Consider the following 20,885-nt stretch of genomic DNA (forward strand, 5'->3'; position numbering starts at 1 on the left):
GTGGTGTTGTCCTCTACATGCATTTACTTCTCTAAAAGATCCAACCTTGGCAAACATAATGGAGATCCTTTCTATAGTTTCCTGTCCATCTGCGTTTCAGTAATACTGAAAAATAGACCATTGGAGGAGCAAAATATTTGTCCGAGCTAGTAAAATTTGACTACATGCAGCTAAACTAGGCAAGGTCAGATAGATGTAGCATTAGAGACTGCATCATGGGCACCAGTGCCTAAAGTACGATCAAAAAATTGTCGAAGTAGGTGCCATCTGCAGCTTAAAGATACTTCTGACCTACAATAATCAAAAAACAAATAAATCTAAACTCCACTGAATCTCACCACCTACTATAGTCCCTTAAACTTCAGTGATATTGTGAGTGTGATCTGTAATACTGTTTGTGGAGAAGGATCTGTCATCATGCAGTTGGTTTTACAGGCAGCATGTTTTAGGACACTATGTACGGTCTACTCAGCTCCTCCTGCCCTATAACATGCTGCCTGCAGATAGGACACAATGTACCATCTACTCTGCTCCTCCTACTCTATCTGCAGGCAGCATGTTATAGAGCGGGAGGAGCTGAGCAAATTGTACATAATGTCCTATAAGCAGGCAGCATGTTACAGAGCAGGAGGGGCTTAACAGATTAACCATAGTTTTCATCTACAAACTGGGAATTATGGAGCAGGAGGAGCCAAGTAACTTTTTTTTGGGGGGGAAGCAGCAAACCTTTTAAGAGGAGACAATAAAGATGGTTAGAGTTAAGAGTCTAGTGGACGGTGCTAGTCACCCATTGATGGCAGTCTTACCCTGGCACCTCTACACTTAGAAGTGTTTCAGATATATTGAGTACATCTAATGTTAAACCTCTCCTAAGCAAAAAATAAAAATCTGTTCAGCCTGTCCTGCTCTGTAACAATCTTCTCCTATAAACTACATTCTTAAAGTAACAGGGTCCCTGTAATCCCTGCCATCTCCCAGCTACCAGGCTGATCGCCGATTTCGAAAAAGCAGAGAGCGGAATCCAAGACGCTGGTAGTCTGAATCATTACATCAACCTCTTAGCTCAAGTACTAAAGCAAGTGGAATGTTAATTGGCATCATAATTTTAATTGGGTAACATAAGGAATCCTCCACATGCGGATGGGAGATATTACACATTACATGCACACTGCTATTTTAGGAGATGCCTAATAAAAACTGCCAGCACCTGACAAAAATATCTTCTCCATAACCAAAAAGTGACTATTAAAATACGTAATTTGTAGACTCCTGTATTACGAGGTATAAACCTCAGTCTGTTTATGGATTTTACAACGTGGGATTTGGGAGAATTAACACATCCGTCGCTTTAATTCATATTATTATGACCACTTCTTCTGGAAAAACCTGATCTTTATCTGAACACTAGATCCCCGGGCTTGGATGAATCATCCGATAGAGTTTGCATGTAATTAGTAAACATGGCCGCTTTCATACGGATATAGCGCCGTACCGATCAGAGGTTTACAATAGAATTTAAAATCTTGTGAATAGGATATATCTATGTTACTGGAGCCTGGCTGCAATACCACAAACAACCTGTAAATTGTTGTGGCGCCGTTTCAAATTAAAGGAGTCAAGTTTGTTTAAGGCCCTGTTGACAGCTCATTGTAGTCCTCTGTTGTTAGGACATGTCAGGCGGATTCCCTATTTATCCTTACAACAGAAAGCTAGGATGTATGCCCCTGTGCCCATTTAATGGGTTACCTACTCCTGTTCCATCCTCTCCTCCCCCTAATAGCAAGAGACTGCGTGAACATCCACGGACTTGCTGCTGTCAATGTTCAAGGGGTTTACCCATATAAGAAAAGTCACATCACTAGGGACCTCCTTGAGCGTACGATCAGCAGAGGCAGGAGATGGATGCAATACAGACTCCAACAAGTGTATATGACACTGAGCAAGAGGAGGCAGGGATTTATAGACATAGCTTGCCATGCTGATTTTACTGCAAAATTAGACTTATACTGGCAGACATGTGGATCCTTTTTATTCCCCCTGTCTACATTGCATATGTCTATAGATACGTCCAGCGGAAACCCTGGAATCTTTCTTGGTGTATACATTGAACGTATCAGAACAAGCTGAGGGGGGACCTCATTACAATGTACAGATACCTGAATGGGCAGCATAAGGATCTCTTCAAAAGGTCTTGTTATACCTAGGCCACTGACCAAGACAAGGGGGCATCCTCTACGCCTAAAGGAGAGGTGGTTCTACCATCACCATAGACAGGGGGCATCCTCTAAGCCTAAAGGAGAGGTGGTTCTACCATCATCAAAGACAGGGGGCATTCTCTACACCTAGAGGAGAGGCGGTTCTACCATCACCATAGACAGGGGGCATCCTCTACACCTAGATGAGAGGCGATTCTACCATCACCATAGACAGGGGGCATCCTCTACACCTAGAGGAGAGGCGGTACTACCATCACCATAGACAGGGGACATCCTCTACACCTAGAGGAGAGGCGGTTCTACCATCACCATAGACAGGTGCATCCTCTACGCCTAGAGGAGAGGCGGTACTACCATCACCATAGACAGGGGGCATCCTCTACACCTAGGGGAGAGGCGGTACTACCATCACCATAGACAGATAGACAGGAGGCATGCTCTATACCTAGAGGAGAGGCGGTTCTACCATCACCATAGACAGGAGACATCCTCTACACCTAGAGGAGAGGCAGTTCTACCATCACCATAGACAGGGGGCATCCCCTACACCTAGATGAGAGGCGATTCTACCATCACCATAGACAGGGGGCATCCTCTACACCTAGAGGAGAGGCGGTACTACCATCACCATAGACAGGGGACATCCTCTACACCTAGATGAGAGGCGATTCTACCATCACCATAGACAGGGGGCATCCTCTACACCTAGAGGAGAGGTGGTTCTACCATCATCATAGACAGGGGGCATCCTCTACACCTAGATGAGAGGGGGTTCTACCATCATCATAGACAGGGGGCATCCTCTACACCTAGAGGAGCGGTGGTTCTACCATCACCATAGACAGAGGACATCCTCTACACCTAGATGAGAGGGGGTTCTACCATAATCATAGACAGGGGGCATCCTGTCAGAGGGGCAGGGCATTTAATCATAAATACGCATCATATATTTCCTCCATCTTATTTTAATACATATATTCATACACCAGATAAATTTCCACCATAGTATTTTCTTCCAATCTACTCTGCATCAGTCCACCTCACCTACAGCAAGGAGTATTGAGCTTGTGATACTGTATTTGTTTGCGGAGCTTGGTTCTGGTGCTCCATGTACAAGCCATTGTTCTAATTCTGTATTAATATGCTAAGCTTGGATACGGTTCTGTATTTATGTACAGAGTTTGGTTTTGATGCTGCTTTAGGAACCTACATAAAGAGTGGGGTAAAAATAAAAAAGTAGGTGGCATCATTGATCCCTATACCTTATAATGTAGCTGTCCATTGATTGAGTGGGTCAGTGCACTTTAGTGCTGGTAATGTCTCCATCCCAGGTACACATATATTAAAGTAAACCTGTCATGACTTCTAAACCTCTTTATAACATTTAGCTAAATATCTGCAGATGGCAACAGATATATAACTAGTTTTTGATCAGATTTGTGAAAAATGTAAGTAATCCATAGATAACAATCCCTATATTCAGGGCTAAATCCCACTAATCTTTAGGTATAAAGCAAGGATTACGGATGGACCCTGTGTGTTATGCCTGATGCTTCCTATTTATAATTGGGGTGTGGAAGTCCCAAAGGATCCGGCTTAAAGGGATATTCCTCATTAAAGACAGATGCGTTTGTATAATACGGTATATGGAGGGCATTTCCCTGGAATACATTACAGGTCTCATTAAGGAATACCAGGTTATGAATCAAATAACAGGGTAGTAGTAATATTTGTATAAAATCCATGCTGCTAGGGAAAGTATTATGAGATATAAGATCATCATGAGCACCCGTCTGTTCAAGGAAAAAACAATGTATTAACTCTTTTATTAACTCTAAAATTGTCATGTAATAACTAATATTTTGTGGAACGATATATACTTTAGCATGGGGGTAAGGGGGGAGATAATTGATTGATTGGGAATAACCTAATTTTATTGCCTAGAGTGCAAATATAAAAATTCTATTTTTTTTGTGATTTTTTTTTTTATTGAGTTTTACAAAAAAATATTGCGTCACCATATAGTGCTTTGATATTCAGTTTTTTATAAGTCCGGATGAATAGAATACAATAATTAGGGGATAGTATTTTAGTTATTTTTAGTGTATCATTATGTGTGTAGCAATTCCAGTAATGGGTATTTTTTTTTTTAATTTTGTTGCAGTATTAAGAAAACGTTTTGATTTTAATTGGGTTCTATACATTTTGAATTTTGTTTTCCAATTTGTTTGTTCTACTACTGGACTTAACTATGTACTTTTTTTTTCCAAAGGAAACCTACCGCTACGGATCTACCTATTTAGGTAGATCCGGTAGTAGGTGCATTTAATGTATGTAAGTATAGCTCTTTTTAAGGCTAATCCTTTACTCCCCTCTATCTTTGCTAATCTTTAATCCGAGTAATATGCAAATTTTCTAAGGAGGCTTCTGGGGCGTGGAGCAGCTGGAGCTACACGGTGCGGCTACTTCACGCCCCAGTATCCTCTTTGATCCTCCTACCCAGACATCTTCAACTGGTCCGCAAAAGCTGGAGTTCTGCGCAAGACACAGGCCAGAGGCTGCGCAATCTCGACTCCAAAGTCAAAGCTACTGGTGATGGATGCACCCATCACTGGATCTACCTTAATAGGTAGATCCGTAGTGGTAGGTTTCCTTTGAGCTGCAATACTTTTGTATATGCAATAAGTAAGCAATGATAAAAGACCCAGTAACCTTTGACCAGGCCAGAGGTGAGTGATGAGGTAATGGAAGGAGCAATATCTCCATCTAAACTCCTTAGGTGCCAGTGTTACTATTGACTAGACCATTTATAAAATTAAACAGTGGAATAAGAGACTCATATGGGTGGCTATTACAGATTTATGACCCTTCATGTTTGGCATTAAAACAAATTCTGTGGGTCAATAACCAAGTACTAAATATGCTCTGTTTTGACCACTTTTGAACCAATAATTAACATATTGTAAAGATCAAAGTCAGGATTAAAATCAAAAGAACTTCTTATGTTGCATGGTTTTTAAAACACAACCATGAAACATAATTGTGTATTTGGAGATATACTCTAGGTTCACGGGACCCTGGAAGTTAATACCTAAAATATATACTCAACCCATAAGATATTGTCCAAATACTCTCAGCAAGGCCTTCATTTATTTGTCCTTTTAGTAGCGGTATTTATTATTAATGATGAGCGAGTATACTCGTCCGAGCTTGATGCTCGGTCGAGTATTAGCATACTCAGACCGGCTCGTTGCTCGGACGAGTATTTGCCCTGCTCAATAACGAGCATTTAATTAAAAAAAAAAGAAGTGAAGAACAGTAAAAAAATACAATTAAAACATTTAATTTAATCGTTTAATTGAAGAAAACAGTGAAAGAACACAGTGCAGAATAGATTGCAGATGTTCGGGAACATCTGCAATCTGTTCCGGAGACATGCGTGCAGAACGGTGTTCTCCGCAATAGTATTTGAAGAACAATATGTGTGAAGAACACATTACAGATGTGTTCCCGAACATCTGCAATCTGTTCTGCACTGTGTTATTTCACTGTGCTCGTTTAGTTTGTAATTTTACTGAAAAATGCTCGGGTCTCCCATTGATTTCAATGGGGCTCGTTACTCGAAACGAGCACTCGAGCATCTGGAAATGTTCGGCTCGAGTAACGAGCACCCGAGCATTTTAGTGCTCGCTTATCTCTATTTATTATATTAGAAAATGTTGTGGCTTGACTTTGTGTTAGGGTATGTAACAATGGAGGATACTGGAGAAGATATGTACCAATGTAGGGTATGTACCAATGGAGGATACTGGAGCAGATGTTGAGGGAGAAGAATTCATCAACATTCTCTCCACAACAAGCTTCCATATCTGCCTCTCATCAAAACTAGACCAGGGCCTTTTGGTTGTCACTTTCTTGAGAAAGAAACCCAAAGCCCAGTTTGGTTTTCTGCCTTGGAATCAACTGGGAATTCTTTGGAGTAAATTTGAAGGTGGAAAACTGCCTATAAACTCACTACAAGAAGTGGAGAGTGTACAGGCCCTGAAATGAACAATTCAAGTAGAAGTGGACCTGAGTGGTGAAGCAAGTCTCAGAAAGTAGTTTGGCCCTTGGCTTTGGCTCCTCCAACGTGACAGGAATTTGTAGTTTCAAAGCCTGGTTACTGGTCATCGTAACCGCTTTCACCAGAAGCAATAGACATTGGAGGAAGTGAGGGAACGAAGGGCATCAATAGACATGGGAAAGCTGCCGATTTATAAAATTACCCTCTGTCAACAAATTGATATGATAACCAAGAAAAATGTATTAACGTTGTGTGAATAAGGTTAGTTTCCGAATTGGAAAGTCTCCTATTAGTAGTCTGATATCATGATTGAGTCATACCAAATCCTAAAGTTTAAATCTAGATAAAGGGACCATATACAATAAAAACAATTATACCAATCTGTGGGTGCATTAAAAAAAAATCTAAAAATATTTTAGAAATGTGGAGGCACTGAAATAGCCAATGACCATTTTTCAGGCACAGAGATCATTGGGATGCCTGATTTTCAGTCTGCAGCAATTTCTATACCATTGTGCTTATGAAATAGTCATTCAGTATCTCTGAAAAGGAGCCAGTGCTACTCCTCGAAATACATTTTTCATGAAGTTACAGCAATACTAGAAAGGTCAGGTCACCATACAGCCAGCCATATATCAACTTGAAAATTCATGTCTCCAAATTGTCCACTGCGACTTCCTTGCCTCTAAGCTTTCCGAAACCACTAGTTTATGTTTCAAGACTACATACAATATAGAATGTTCCATTTCAGAGGCCAACTAATAAGGCTTGTCACATCAGTCGAAGGGGAAGTAAGGGCTAATGCTGTTAAAAACTGCTGCATTAGGCAGAGCTTCAATATAGTACATGGAAAACCGTTTCAGTAGATGGCCTCAAACTGAGGACTACATATCATTCATGTACAATTTCTGAGGAACAGAAAAAAATATCTTTAGACAACATGATATGATCCATTAAATGCTATAATTTGGCCTATTCGGATATGTTTTGATCAAAACCCTTTATTTCTACATCAGATGCAGGGAAGACCTCAATATAGGGTCCAAATGTCTTCCACCATATCATGATGGACGAATATCCAGTGTTTAAATGTATAAAGAGGCTCATCTAAATTTTGCATTTGTGTTCTACATCATCTGAAGACATAGAAGAGCCATTTTGGCCACATTCCAAATCATTTGCTATTCAGTTGGAGTGGCCCAATTGAAGACCAGAAGGACAATACCATGTTAACCAGGAGGAACCTACAAGAAACTTGTTCCTTATATACAATTAAAACTCCCACCTACTGCTATTTAGAGTATTGATGGCTTTGTATTTTGCAGAGATGTCCCTAGTTTCCTCCTCAGGAACCAGGGTTGGGTTGTGACTGCTAGGATTGTACCTCCTATATGTAAGCCATTAAGATGTTACAGTGTAAGATAGCTAATATCTTCATCTAATTGCTCTCCAAAGGAATCTCTTATCCTTTGCAACAGAACCTCATGTAAAAAAAAAATAGCTTAGTGTTGTGTTTTGTGAATTATTCCTCTCCCACCAAAAAATTTTATAAAAAAATGTAAGTCTCGGTATGTACATGACCTTGGATAAAGCATATGTATTACATATATGAAAAGACATAACAAACACTGCCAGAAAGCGTGATGTCTGGTGATGAGGCAACACTAAATGTGATTTGGGTTTTCTTTGGGATTCCTTCTCTTACCAGTCTCAGGATGTTCCATCTCACCGATGCTGCCATCAGGAGTGGTTCGCTCATAGTGGTCTTCTGGGAGAGCCAAAGGCCCTATTCTTGGACCAGAAGATGATTTGCTGCTTGGGGTCTCCGACTCCTCTAGACCGCTGTCATAGTAGCTGTGCTGAGAAGGGTCCTGGATATCAGGTGCTTGATTGGATGTGGAAAAAGTCACTCGACGATGAGGTAACTATGGGAGATAAAAAGGAAGAACCTGTTACAACCTCAAGCTCAATGAGATACATAGAACAATGAAAATATGATAAATACACAAGATTCCAACATTCTGAATGTAAATACAAGACAACATCAACATTCCACTGCACATTGCCTTCCGCATATAAATGGATCGCGACTCTATGTACATACCATCATCAATGAGAACAAAATTCCCTAGCAACTGGAAAAACAGAACGTAAAGTGTTTGCTCTAGAATAATGATAATGTATGCATCGCAGCTACTAATCTTTGTTAGAGAATGAAGGTGTGAGCCTGGATGCTATAGAAACCACAGCACAATGGAAGTAGTAGAGAAGATAATAAGGGAATGAGGATCAAGAAACATTTGTTTTCTAAATACTAAACCAGATTTTTTTAAATTTAAAATACCACAAAATCTCAAACAGCCCATATTGGTCCAAAATGGAATCACTATTGACTAAGGCTCTTGACTGTAGATAATGAATCCAATGTGAACCGTAACCAATGTCTATAACATCTGTTCCAAGTAATTCATGTAATTGGTTTGGGAAAATTAACCATGGTATCCTTGCAAAATATAGAAAACTGCAGGATTTATGTTAATCCTGTATACATACCAGATTTAAAATAAAGAACAGGGTCAAAAGGAAAATTGACTCAAGGTCTTTGCTGTATAGGCCCTCCCATTTAAGCTAACTTTAAGAAGGACATCCAGACCAGGGCCAGTTGCACACTAAACAGACCATGTGTTGGACTGATCCCACAGACTGCATACATTGCACAGGATATAGAACAGTGATGCAAGGACACCACGTTTTCCAGGTGAACTGCTGGATCTGCATTCCCTTGCATGATATTTCTATACTGTGCAGTCCATGGGATCGGACTAACATAGTTTGCACCAATTCATATGCAGTCGGCCTAAGAGAGTATATGGTGCTTGATTTTATTTTTTCTTTTCAAGGGACCTTGATCTGGTCCTGTTATCCTGTTACACTTTAGATAACTGGTCATCTGAATTCTCATTTGCCCTGTAATGAGGCCATTAAACTATTTGCAGATGGGACATACGAAAAAAGCTTCCAACTTGTCTTAAGAAAAAAATAGATTGGCCTTAATGAAATTCATCATGACTGACCGGGTTATCTACTCATATTAGACCGTTGAAAAAGTCTGGTCTTCCCTTTACACACTACATGGTTATTTTGTTCAAGCCAAAATCAGTGTCTGGCAATCAACTTATGTCGACGGCTACCTTGAAGCTCTGTTCACTGTGCTTTGTCTCCAAGGTTCCTTTAGGAGTTTTTTGTCTCAGATTCTATCAAATATGACAAGAATCATAGCACCGCATGCATTACCACTGTTCCCGTTGTTAAGACTGACCCTTATTATGACTTCCATTCATATCCATATCCACACGGTTATGGATGGAAACTACAAGGCAGATGTAAACAGCCATAAGAGAAGTCGGACTGCTTAGAGTTCATTTAAGAACGGATAATTATCAGATAAGGCCCTTATAAGAATGTAGTCATGTAGGTCGGAGAATAGATGATAAGGTGTCAGAGTTTAGGCTCAGTGTTCTTGAAGAAGCATTCAAGAAATCTCTGGAAACCCTGTTAAAGCCTTGTAAACACATTGACCACCTCTGCTAATGCAGAGCTCCATTTCGATGCTGAAAAAAAACACACCAGGACATCAATAACACTTTTGAGATTATAGTCAAATCCTCAGCCCCTGAAATCTCTGTGTTCGAATGCCCACAATATCCAGGCATCGGCCATTTGTCTCAGGCGGAAACGATACCTGTATTAAGTAACAGATGTTTATGGATATTCACAGATGCCTGCTCTCACAATGGCACGGATGCTTTCTTTAGTTGGCTGCCTCATGTTTACAGATAAAAGCTTTCAAGACATAAGTGTTTCTGCAAACCGGGATATTCTAAACATCAGTTAGCCAATAAAAGGTCAATGCGCAGCGCTAGGTAGGAAAAAAATAAAAAAGAAATGATATATATTTGTGTGTTGTCACTGTCGGCTGCAGTTAAAATACTAGCAGGTAAATTATCGAAAGCAGCAAAGCGAGGGTGGAGGATGGGAGCCGTGTTACTCAAGATACTGCGCTCCAAAAGAGTCAACGTGGAAATAATTGGACTGCGCATACTGAATAGAGGCCATGGGAGTTTAGATCATTTTCAAGTCGATAATCAGTCCATTTATGCAACAAAACAATTACAACGATTGGTAATTTATTGAATCAAGTGGAAGATCTAAGATTGGATTGAAGGGGCTGTGGAAATTAGGACTGTCTTTATACTGCATTTACCACCCCATTGTCGATGGTATACACCGGGTTACATCTGGAAACTTGTGTTGGATGTCATACAGTGCAAATCAATAAACTATTGGGTCTCCATGTTATAATATACAGCCGTTTAAGGTAGCTTTTTTATTTTGTGCAACAGTTTTAGGCTACATTCACACAACAATATGGGGGACATATGTACGGCCACAAGATTGGGACCATGAATACACCCCCAATCGAAAGCAATGGCAGCACAGAGCGATATGGCGCCACAAATGTGCAGCACCGCAACGCTCCGTACACGGGAAAAAGATAGGATCATGGCTAATTAATACCCGCCAGGCCGTAGCCGGGTGAATGTGTACGTCAGTGTAAAAGTAGCCTTAGATGCTTTTCATTAAAAAATCAAGATCTGGGCCACACATTCACATAATATGCTATGATCTATTACCGATAGTCTACATTAATAAATTGAGCTCAAGGTGCTTAGTTGCATTTTGATCAAATTTCCATAAGCCTACTCCCTTCTTCAGCGTGACCTATGCGGTATCTCAGTAGCCCCCCAGTACCCATATTGGCAGGCTAAGCCCCGATGGCTCTCGGCCCTGGGTCTCCAACAGCAACAAAGAAATAGCAGCACCACATTGTACCAAGCGCTGGGAACAAGTCTTGAACGCTCACCATTTTATGTGGTCTCAAAAGCAAAGTGGCTGCTTACTTGATCTCTAATTCTTGGAGACGGTATAGGGTACCGGTGTAAAAATATCCAATATAAACGAGGGGACAGAATTAAAAACTATACATTAGGAGAGAATTATCTGGACTGCTCATCTACACATTATACAATGATCTATTGCCAAGTCAGTTTCTGAGACATCATTGAAGGGTGAACATTAAATACCTGTTCACACGGTGCATTACTGCATGGAGTTTGCTGTTTCTGTGAAGCTGGTGGAGACCCAAAGCCATGGGAGCTTAGCCTACCAGTATGGGTACCGTGGCGCTGCTCATTCTTGGTCCCAGCTAGAGTGTGTTGCTTTGATGGTGGACGCCATTTGATGTCACACCCACTAGCAAAGGGACTCACTAAAACAAGGTCCCTGTGAAGAGGTTAGTGGGCTTATGCATGATGTTGCTCCTCTAAATGTGGGAATAGAGCTGGAGCCAGAATATATACTACTACTGTTAGGTCGTGAACATGCTGTCTTGGTATTCCTCCCCATTGTGATCACAGAAAGAATAAAACGTAGGAAGACTGAAAAGACCACGTGTTATGGGGGTTTCAGTAAGCTACTTGTGTGAGCACAGATAATGATATATATAGAGATATGGAAACATGAGTAAGTGATATCCCAGTGTTAATTCACCAAGTGTCGATAAGCATATGCATGTGTAGAGAGTTACACGGCTCTAAATCAATACACATCCAGACATGTGTGACACACAGATAAGCTGATCAAATCTACTTCAACCACCAATGACACCTAGGCTTAATCCATAACCCAGTATAGGAGGTTTAACACATAGAAGATTCAATGGAAGTTCATTTTTGCTCATTTCTGGATTACAAAGACCATTGTTCTCCTCAACTACTAGAGATGATCAAGCTGCAGATTCATTCCTAAAGTCTTCAATACATGTCACTCAACATAGACATGGCTTTTAGCAAAGAATTTTCTTTTACAAGAAAAATGTAAAGAGTAAGAGTCCATCTAATAATGTAAATTTATCTAAACAGACTAAAACCAAGTTCAAACTTCTGTAGGTGCTTCTGTTACAGGAACTAAAAGAGATAAGTAATAGACGTCCTAGATAGAAGGCATAACCTGTGCCCGGCACAGGCATCTGTTGGAATGTCATCCATTGGAGTGTCCTTTATCTGGAGGAAAAACATAATAAGCAGAACCTGCAACAGAGACTCCTAACTCCTCCTCCAGCACAAATGTAAACTCAACCGTAAACTTTATTGGGGTTCTCCAGTGACAACAAGACAACAAATCCGTTGCAGACCAAAATGTACAGAGCGGCAAATAGCCCAAGCTCCAGCTGCTCTATTCAACTCTAGGATGATGACGAAGATAGTCGAGCACCACACACGGCTGTATCCATTAGCGTCAGATGGAGAGAAGCTGGAGCATGGGTGACTGGCTACTCTGTTCTTTTTGGGGTACAACTGATTTTTGGGGGTACCATCACTGAGACCAACACCTGTGGATAGGGGCCAACTCACTGTCACTAGAGAACCCCTTTAACATAAGATATGCCATTGTTATTATGGACGCCTTATAATAAATATGTTGCACATTAAATGTACTATAGTTTAACACTTTACTGCTTATTGATTGGCTAACTCTGCGCAAATAATTTTTTGCCATACAATTGCTGCTATTTTGTTGCCTGTAGGAGTTCAATCTACATTTTGATGAACATGATCCTTGTCTGGTGGGTCAGAAAAGAGATCTAAAAGTATTACAAGCTTGCATGCCTCTTTTCAGGACTAAATTTCACCAGAATAGTATGAAAACCATGACAAATTTTGGTGCATAGCCAGGAATTTTGACTATTTATCCCCCTATGCCACCTATACAACAAGTGAGTGAGAGGAAACATGGAGGAGCAGGGAAAGAGATCATAGTGCAGGCTATAGCTGAATTCTATGCCAGGTCGAGGGAAGGGGAACATCACTTTTTGCGAACAACATGTCCACTTGCGAGAAATTCCATTCCCCCATTGGATTAAATAATCCCAGATTAAGGGAGAAACTACCCTCCCAGGTTATGTACATCTGACAATGGCTCACCTTGTTGTGGAATCGGACATATTAAAATTTAAAACAAATAATGCTATAAAGATCCTAAAGCAGTTAAGAGTTGGGAAAGCCCAATACACAAAAACATCCTTGACTAGTTCAACCACTTTCGTCTTACGTGTATGGGGGCTATGACAGGAAACCATCCATACATTGCCAAATTTTGAGATTAATTTGGACCACATAACGGGCAATATAATAAAAAATATATACATCGGGTCCAACTATGAAAATCCATTCTTGGTTAAAAAGGGTTTAGTACAACAGTAAGACGAAACAGTAGAACAGATAAAATTTGATAGGTCTGAGATGTCATCATATGTAACACCGTCTAGAAAGATCTAATATAAGAACAACTTTATGTAACTTTAGTATTCATTCCCCTCAAGCAGTTTTGATGGGTTGCAAAAAAATATTTAATGAGTAAGATACAAGTGCAAGATTTCTCTTCAGAGAGGCGCATGGTTGGAGAATTTCCTAGAGAGATTCTCTTCAAGCTTAAAGAGTTCTTGTAGAGGATCTATGGCGTAACAATTTTCAAATTTATCTCAAAAACTCTCCGAGGACCCCTGACAAGATTGGATGTGAGAAGGAAAAACAAGATCAAGGCAGACAACCCAGGAGGAACAGTACAACAGTATACTGCCTCAAGGAAACCACTATTTAAGGAAATTGCCTTCTTTTTTTACAATGCTAAGAGGAGTTAAATCGCTTAGTGCTAGAGACAGGCAATCGGCCCAAAGTTTTTTATGTTAATGTATTTATGACTGATAGAGTATTATTTCATCTGACGAATGAGAATCCATTTTATGCTGACCAAAATTTTTTCAATACAGGAAACGTGTATTTTATCGAGGATCAGTGGAATTATTCAAATCTGTGGATCCACAGGAATATTTTTCTTATGAAAATACCTTGTGTTTACTGCATTTTTTTATTGGCTTGTAACTTCAGTGCTAATTTATGGCTTTAACATTAATGTCCCACCCTTCTCGGCTAGAAAAACCTGTTATGGAAGTTTGAGTTTTAAAACCGGTATATAAAAGTCTAAAAATAGAACAAGTGAGTGGTTGGAGATGTTGAAACATTTGGAAGTGTCACCAATTTAAGGACAGAAGTAAATGTGAGAATTTGGAATTAAATTCTCAAAGATTTTAAAATTTTACACCTAACTCATGGACAAAAATTCCAAATTCCACCAATTTCAATTATAATAAAATATTTTAAAACAAAACCCAAAGAGCCGGTGTAAAAAAAGGCCTAATGTATTCCAGATTAATGCTTACCTTAAAGTTTTACATTTAAAAACATCTAAAAACACACTGAATGGGGTATGCGCTCTTCACAAACAAGTTACAATAAACTGTAGCTAAGTCTTTACCCTTGAGAAAGCCATGAGGTTGGCGACACGTCTGAGGCAACAACCCCGCCCCCCCCCCCACTTTCCATGGGCATTGGTGATATAAATTTCCCATTATATATTTTTGAGGCCTTCATTCCTTATATTTTGGGTATATTGCATTTAGTGTTATATTCTCTGTATCTACTACATTGACACCACGTAGTTTATTAGGACTTTTTTTGTGTGTGAAGAGTACACACCATTGAGTGTAGTTTTAGTGGTTTTTGAGAGTGTGTTTTATCTGCTATACACAAGGCCCATTTTTTACTGCTCTATGGGGCTAATGTGCTAAGTTGCCCATGGCAACCAATTACAGCTCAGATTTCATTTTACCAGTGCTCATGAATATTTTAAAGGGGAGCTGTAATTAGTTGTCATGGGCAACTAAGCACATTCTTGCTCTGAGGCAGCTTGATCAATCTGCCCCTATGTGTTTCACTTTTGCGTAGTGAAGGGCATTTGTATTGAGCAGTTATTGCTTTGCCTTCTTTCTACATTCCTAAAATATTTAAAACAATAGTGAGTATCTTGGGTCTACTTGAGCAGCTACTATAATATATTAGGGTCTCTCCTTGTAGGACCCAATGGGTCCAAAATAGAGCGAATAGGAGCAGGTTTCCATTTAGAGGAACGTCAACCCATCTTATCCGCATAAATATACTCAGAATAGAGGAAAATTGAGAGATGCACTTGGTCTATCCTTCATCTGTAAATGCAGGAAACCGTAATTTTATAACGGTTGAGTTCTTTAGGGAACATCCAAAATGCAATTTCCATCGGCAAATCACTAGTTCATAATATTTCACTAGCACAATATATCTTTGGAAAAATATGACTTTCGAAAATATTTCCCTTTGATTAAAAGAATGCCCAAAATGCTGCATCTTTCCCATGAAAAGATTTATGTGTAGCCATTTTTCAAGTAGCACATTTGGATTAATAAAAGTAAGCCGGCAAAGAGGTGAATCCACAAGTAAATTAACTCTGTTCATCGAGGTGGAACATTGAAGGAATATTTTCTATACTTACTGTAAACTCCTCTCTGCGAGATGCATCGGTGGAACGCAAAATTAAAATAACTATATTAATTTGTTTCTTTCTACCCAACTCAGTTTTTCTCTTTGATGGTCTATATTTACTAATCAGTTTACTTCCACCACATTGGGCAAAAATTAGATTACAAAAAAAGTCGACATTCCATCACGTCCGCTGGATTGATGAGCCAAGTCAGGTGCAGGAATTCATCATCACAAAGAGAAAAGTAATAGAGGAGAATAAAATTCTATCAACTGTGTATAATTTAATTTACTCTAAGATCACCTAAACAGTAATAAAACAAAAGTACAAAGCCAAGACATCATCCCCCGGTAGACCAACAAAAGGGTCATAAACTGGTAAACTAGATATTGGCATAAAGGTCTACGATGTTGCACATTAGTGACTTTATTCTAAGCACACACCGAGATAGTATTGAGGGATGGGAAATTAGTTTCTTCAGGTCAGTGATCCCGAGCAATGGGTCACTCACTCCCCTAAACATTGGTCATTTTAGTATTGTTGGCCATTAACAAAAGAGCACAAGTTCTCACACATTCCAAATAGTTGGATTTTCCACCAAAGTTTATAGAGATCCCTGAGCCTTATTGTGCAAAAATAATAGAGTGATATTAAGTGCTGTCAGCCCTTGTAAAATGTTTGTGAGTGCTTTAAAAAAACTTTATGTGCAGCTTGTAAAATATCAAGCATATGTAGAGCAGAAATTGTAAAAAGTTCTGAACAGCTTTCCACATGAAGAGATACTACTGACGGTAAATAACCCAGAAATGGAGGCGCCAAGACTATAGAAATAATATTTACGAGTAGTTTACAAGAACAGTGGTAGCCATAAATGTCCGGGATGGGACATGTAAATTATTGAAATGCAAAAGGAGGCAATAGTTATTTGGGTTGTAAAAAAAAAAAAAAAAAAAAATAATGGGTATATAAAAAATGGGTATATATATAATCTTGGACATGTTAGGTGCCGCTTTTGTAAATAAACCCTAAAAAGTGGTCAATATTTTTGTAACATGTAAACCCTAGATATAGGTGGAGATACATGTAAAAGTAGAAGTACTTTCTCATCGATTATGTATTAGCAAGAAAATAGCACTTAAAGGTCCATAAAAGATATTTATCCTGTGCATAGTGGATACATTTCTCAATGTGGGGGGGGGGACGTCAGAACGTGTGCCCCCATCCCCCTGTTACTGACATGACTTGTTTTTGTCCTGCTCTCCATAGACTGCTATGAGACTTTGGGAATGGCTCACAGGATGAGTTAATTCCTGAAGATTCCTATTCTACCGATCGCCAGGCGTCCCGGTAGTCATTGGATACACTAATGTCTTTTGTGGTAAAACCCCTTTAACATAGAAAGTGCATTGGAAAAGATAATCCATACAGAGCCAGGAGGATAAGGTAAGAGCCACAACAGCAGTTACAAAGTACACAGATTTCTTGAGTACAGACCACTGCTGATTGGCGATGTTCTAAGATTTGGACCCTACTGATCTGATATTTAATGCCTATCTATCAATATTGTAATTGGTGATGAGCGGACCTATTCAGGTTTGGGTTTGCCAAGTCCAGAATAACAAATGATGGTTGATGGCCTGTTCACTCCCACCAAATACTGCAATACTACAGTATATAGTGAACTGCCTACTGATCTGTAACAGTGTGCCACCACCACACGAATCGAATCATCTATGGTGTTATGGGTGTAGCAAACCCCCACAATGTGTTAACTAGAGATGAGCAGGATTGATTTTATAGTTCAGGTCAGGATGCATCCCCCTGGCCAATCACAGCCACGGCTAGTAGATAGGAGTGTCCTGGTCGTGCAGGAGGCAGCTGAACTCAGGTCCCAAACTCATCTAGTGTTAATCCTTTAAATGCCACTGACAGCTTTGTTCACCATTTACCCCAGGATCCTCGCTCCCCATGAGGTTGCCGGTGGCACTTAAAAAGTTGAGCATCCTCAATCCATCCCTGCACCGATCGCAGCCGTTAAGGGTGGACGTTCACACAAAATCAGCTCTTCTGGGTGAGCCCGAATTCTGAACCAGAAGAGCATGGCTGAACATTGTGGTTTGATTGTAACCAAAAGAAATAACCGTTTAAGAGTTAATTTAAGCCTCAACAGCTGACCTACGGATCAAAATGAAAACCTAGATTGATATAGAGTGAAAAAATGTCAAACAGACCTTGGCACAAGTTACTATGGGAAAAAATATAGTACTAATCTAGAAAAATGTATGATCAATGAGAGCATTTCAAGGCACCGTGTATTTACTAATAAAATATTAAAGCTTCTGTGCGAACAAATGGACTGGAGAAATGCTGGAGTTCACTGTAGATCAAGACAAGAGATTGTAACAGGTAGATTTTTCCCGCAGGAGGAGAGAGATGAATTTTCATTTGTCAATGTCATTATCAGTAGAAGTCATAAAAGGATAGTGTGAAAAACAGAAGAACCCGCTATGTTTTCTTCATTACACACTGCTTTGTTAATCATCTGCAAAGTTGTAGTGATCAGGGCTGAGATATTATGCAGTTGATAGAAAATTCACTCATAAGTGACTGTATGTGCATCAATTTTTATTTGAGGGCTCCTGGGGGCTTTGATGATGAAGTATGTGATCAGGATGAAAATGGCAAAGTCAGGGCAATTTGTTCAAAGAGATTTATTGGACCAAGTATGTGAAACCACACTTTAAATCCAATCCCTGCCACAGGGGCCTGAAACGCGCTGCTACGCTGAGCAGTACAGAGGAAAGTGAGGACTTATCTGCTCTACGTAACCATTTCTTTGCCTGAAAGACACGACTGCAATTACAAATTAGAGATTACAAGTCAGAAATACATACTGTGCTATATTCATCAGCCTGAATCAGAAAAATAGAACTTCACTCCAAAGACGCTTTTTTTAGAATAATAATGGCTCATTAACGTGACTCTTGAAAGGAGCATAAACAAATGGTTACATTTATGCAAATTCCCAATGTCCTATATTCACGATTCATTAAATTTAGAATCTGAAGGAAACAAAATTGGTTGAGCACATTCTCTGTTCCATATGCATTGATAAAAAATAAAAAATATAAAATAAGGTCTTAAAAGGCCCCAAAATAGAAAAATACGGATTATTAACCTTAAAAGGAATCCTTTCTTTTCAAATTCAAAATAATTTGAAGATTAAATATTTTGTGGTTATCAGTTTCTTTAATGCAAGTTTACACAAGTCAAGAGACAGAGATCAGAGCCTATATGTATTGTTGAAGCTTTTGAAGCATGCTGTCACCACTAGGTGGAGCTAAGAAATGACACTTATTATTTGTTGGAACATATAAACAGTATGCAGTGAGCAGTTATAGCTCCCTCTAGTGTTTTCTAAAAGCATAAAATATTTTGTAATTAAAAATATTACAATATAATACAAGAATGGGACTTTTGGTTTGAATTACCCACTCTTGATGAGAGTTAACAGTCAATTTTCCTAACCGAAGAATGTATGCAGCATCAAAAGAGGGATTCCGAGAACTATATAAAAATTCAATTGTATTACTATATCAGACCATTTATAAAAAGAATATTAGACCTAGTGAAATTATTTAAAAAAAATGGGTTATCTCAGTTGGGCATCTACCATTATCTATCTACATTATGGGTTATTTCATGTCCTCGTTCAGTGTAGAGTGTACCCCCCCCCCCTTTCCGAGGGTTTATATTATACAACGGTTGTTTATCATAATTTGTTAAGTAAAGAAAAGCCGGAAAATAATGGCATTGCATGTCTAAGCGCCTTCAACAACACAGATTTCCCATTTGATTGCACCCTCTATAGAAAGAAGCTCAGACTCCGCATTCTAACAGACTTAGCCACAGCCACTGACATGGATTTAATGGAACCCTCTGACCCAGAACGGAATCCGCCTTTCTTATGTAAACAGCTCTGCTTTCAGTCTGGGAGCTCAGACCCTATAAAAACCAAGACAGGGATTGGTAATGAGAGGGGAAAAATACAGAAAGGTGTGCCAAGATGCACCATATTGTCCTACCCCCAAATTATTATGGATCCTAAATCACCCAATAAGTATGCACACCAAAATACCTTTCAGGTTGTTGATAAGGAATGTCGATTACACGTTGCTATGAAGATTAAAGAACCGAAAAAAAAGGATACCGCCGATATGTTAAAATGGTACATTCTACCAAATCACCAGATTGCAAAACTATTATCCTAGATTCCTTTGACATGGCCAGGGCCAGCATTGGGCATACCCGGACAAGTTCCGGGGCCCAGAGCTGCTGGGTAGGCCCACACAAGGCTCTACATAAGGAATATAAAGGAATGGTCAAGTCAAACTTGACAGTGCTTTCATTTCCACTACATACGTTGTCCGAGGGAAAGCCAGTACAGGCAGCCCCCTACTCAAGAAAACCCGACTTACAGATGACCCGTAGTTACAAACAGACCCCTGGAATTTGGTAATTTACTGAACTTTAGTCCTAGGCTACAATAAATAGATGTAAGAAATAAAATTTCTGTAATGAAGCTTTAGTGTTAATCCTGGTTATGACAATGGTTATGACAATCCAACATTTTTAAAATTCAATTGTCACAGAGACCCAAAAAATTTGGGCTGGGATTACAATGATAAAATATACAGTTCTGACTTGCATACAAATTCAACTTAAGAACAAACCTACAGACCCTATCTTGAATGTAACCCAGGGACTGCCTGTACACCACCACACATATCCTCAATGAAATTTGGTGCTTTGCCTGAGTGGTATGGGCCAAACCAAGTATGTATCCTCCTACATCTGTTTCTGCTCTTAATACACATGTACACGAGAGCCATTTCAGAACCTTTGAAGGTCCTCTAAAGGTCCTGAAACCAAAGACTGAAAGCAGACAGAAGAGGTGCATACTCCATTCCCCAAGGTGGTTGATTCTACCATATTCAGGAAGTGAATTCCAAATTTTTAGGGGCTATAAAATATTCATAAAGCCCAGGGCCTATTGCAGTCTTAATCCACCCCAATAGTAATCTAGAGATTTTGTGTAGTAGCCACATGGACAATAGTGGTTGAACAACTCCAAT

At 39.5% G+C, this 20,885-nt stretch overlaps 1 protein-coding gene across 11 annotated transcripts in view; it reads right to left on the reverse strand.

Moving 5' to 3' along the window:
- PCDH1 (protocadherin 1) overlaps positions 1-20,885 on the reverse strand; it is a 166,952-nt gene that overhangs the window by 33,936 nt on the left and 112,131 nt on the right. For all 11 annotated transcript variants that reach the window (XM_072145643.1, XM_072145641.1, XM_072145639.1 and 8 more), the window contains one exon: positions 7,985-8,204. In XM_072145643.1, the coding sequence (XP_072001744.1) occupies positions 7,985-8,204 (220 nt within the window). The remainder of the gene's footprint in view (positions 1-7,984; positions 8,205-20,885) is intronic.

This window comes from Engystomops pustulosus, chromosome 4, assembly GCF_040894005.1.
Source record: "Engystomops pustulosus chromosome 4, aEngPut4.maternal, whole genome shotgun sequence".
Lineage (NCBI taxonomy): Eukaryota > Metazoa > Chordata > Amphibia > Anura > Leptodactylidae > Engystomops > Engystomops pustulosus.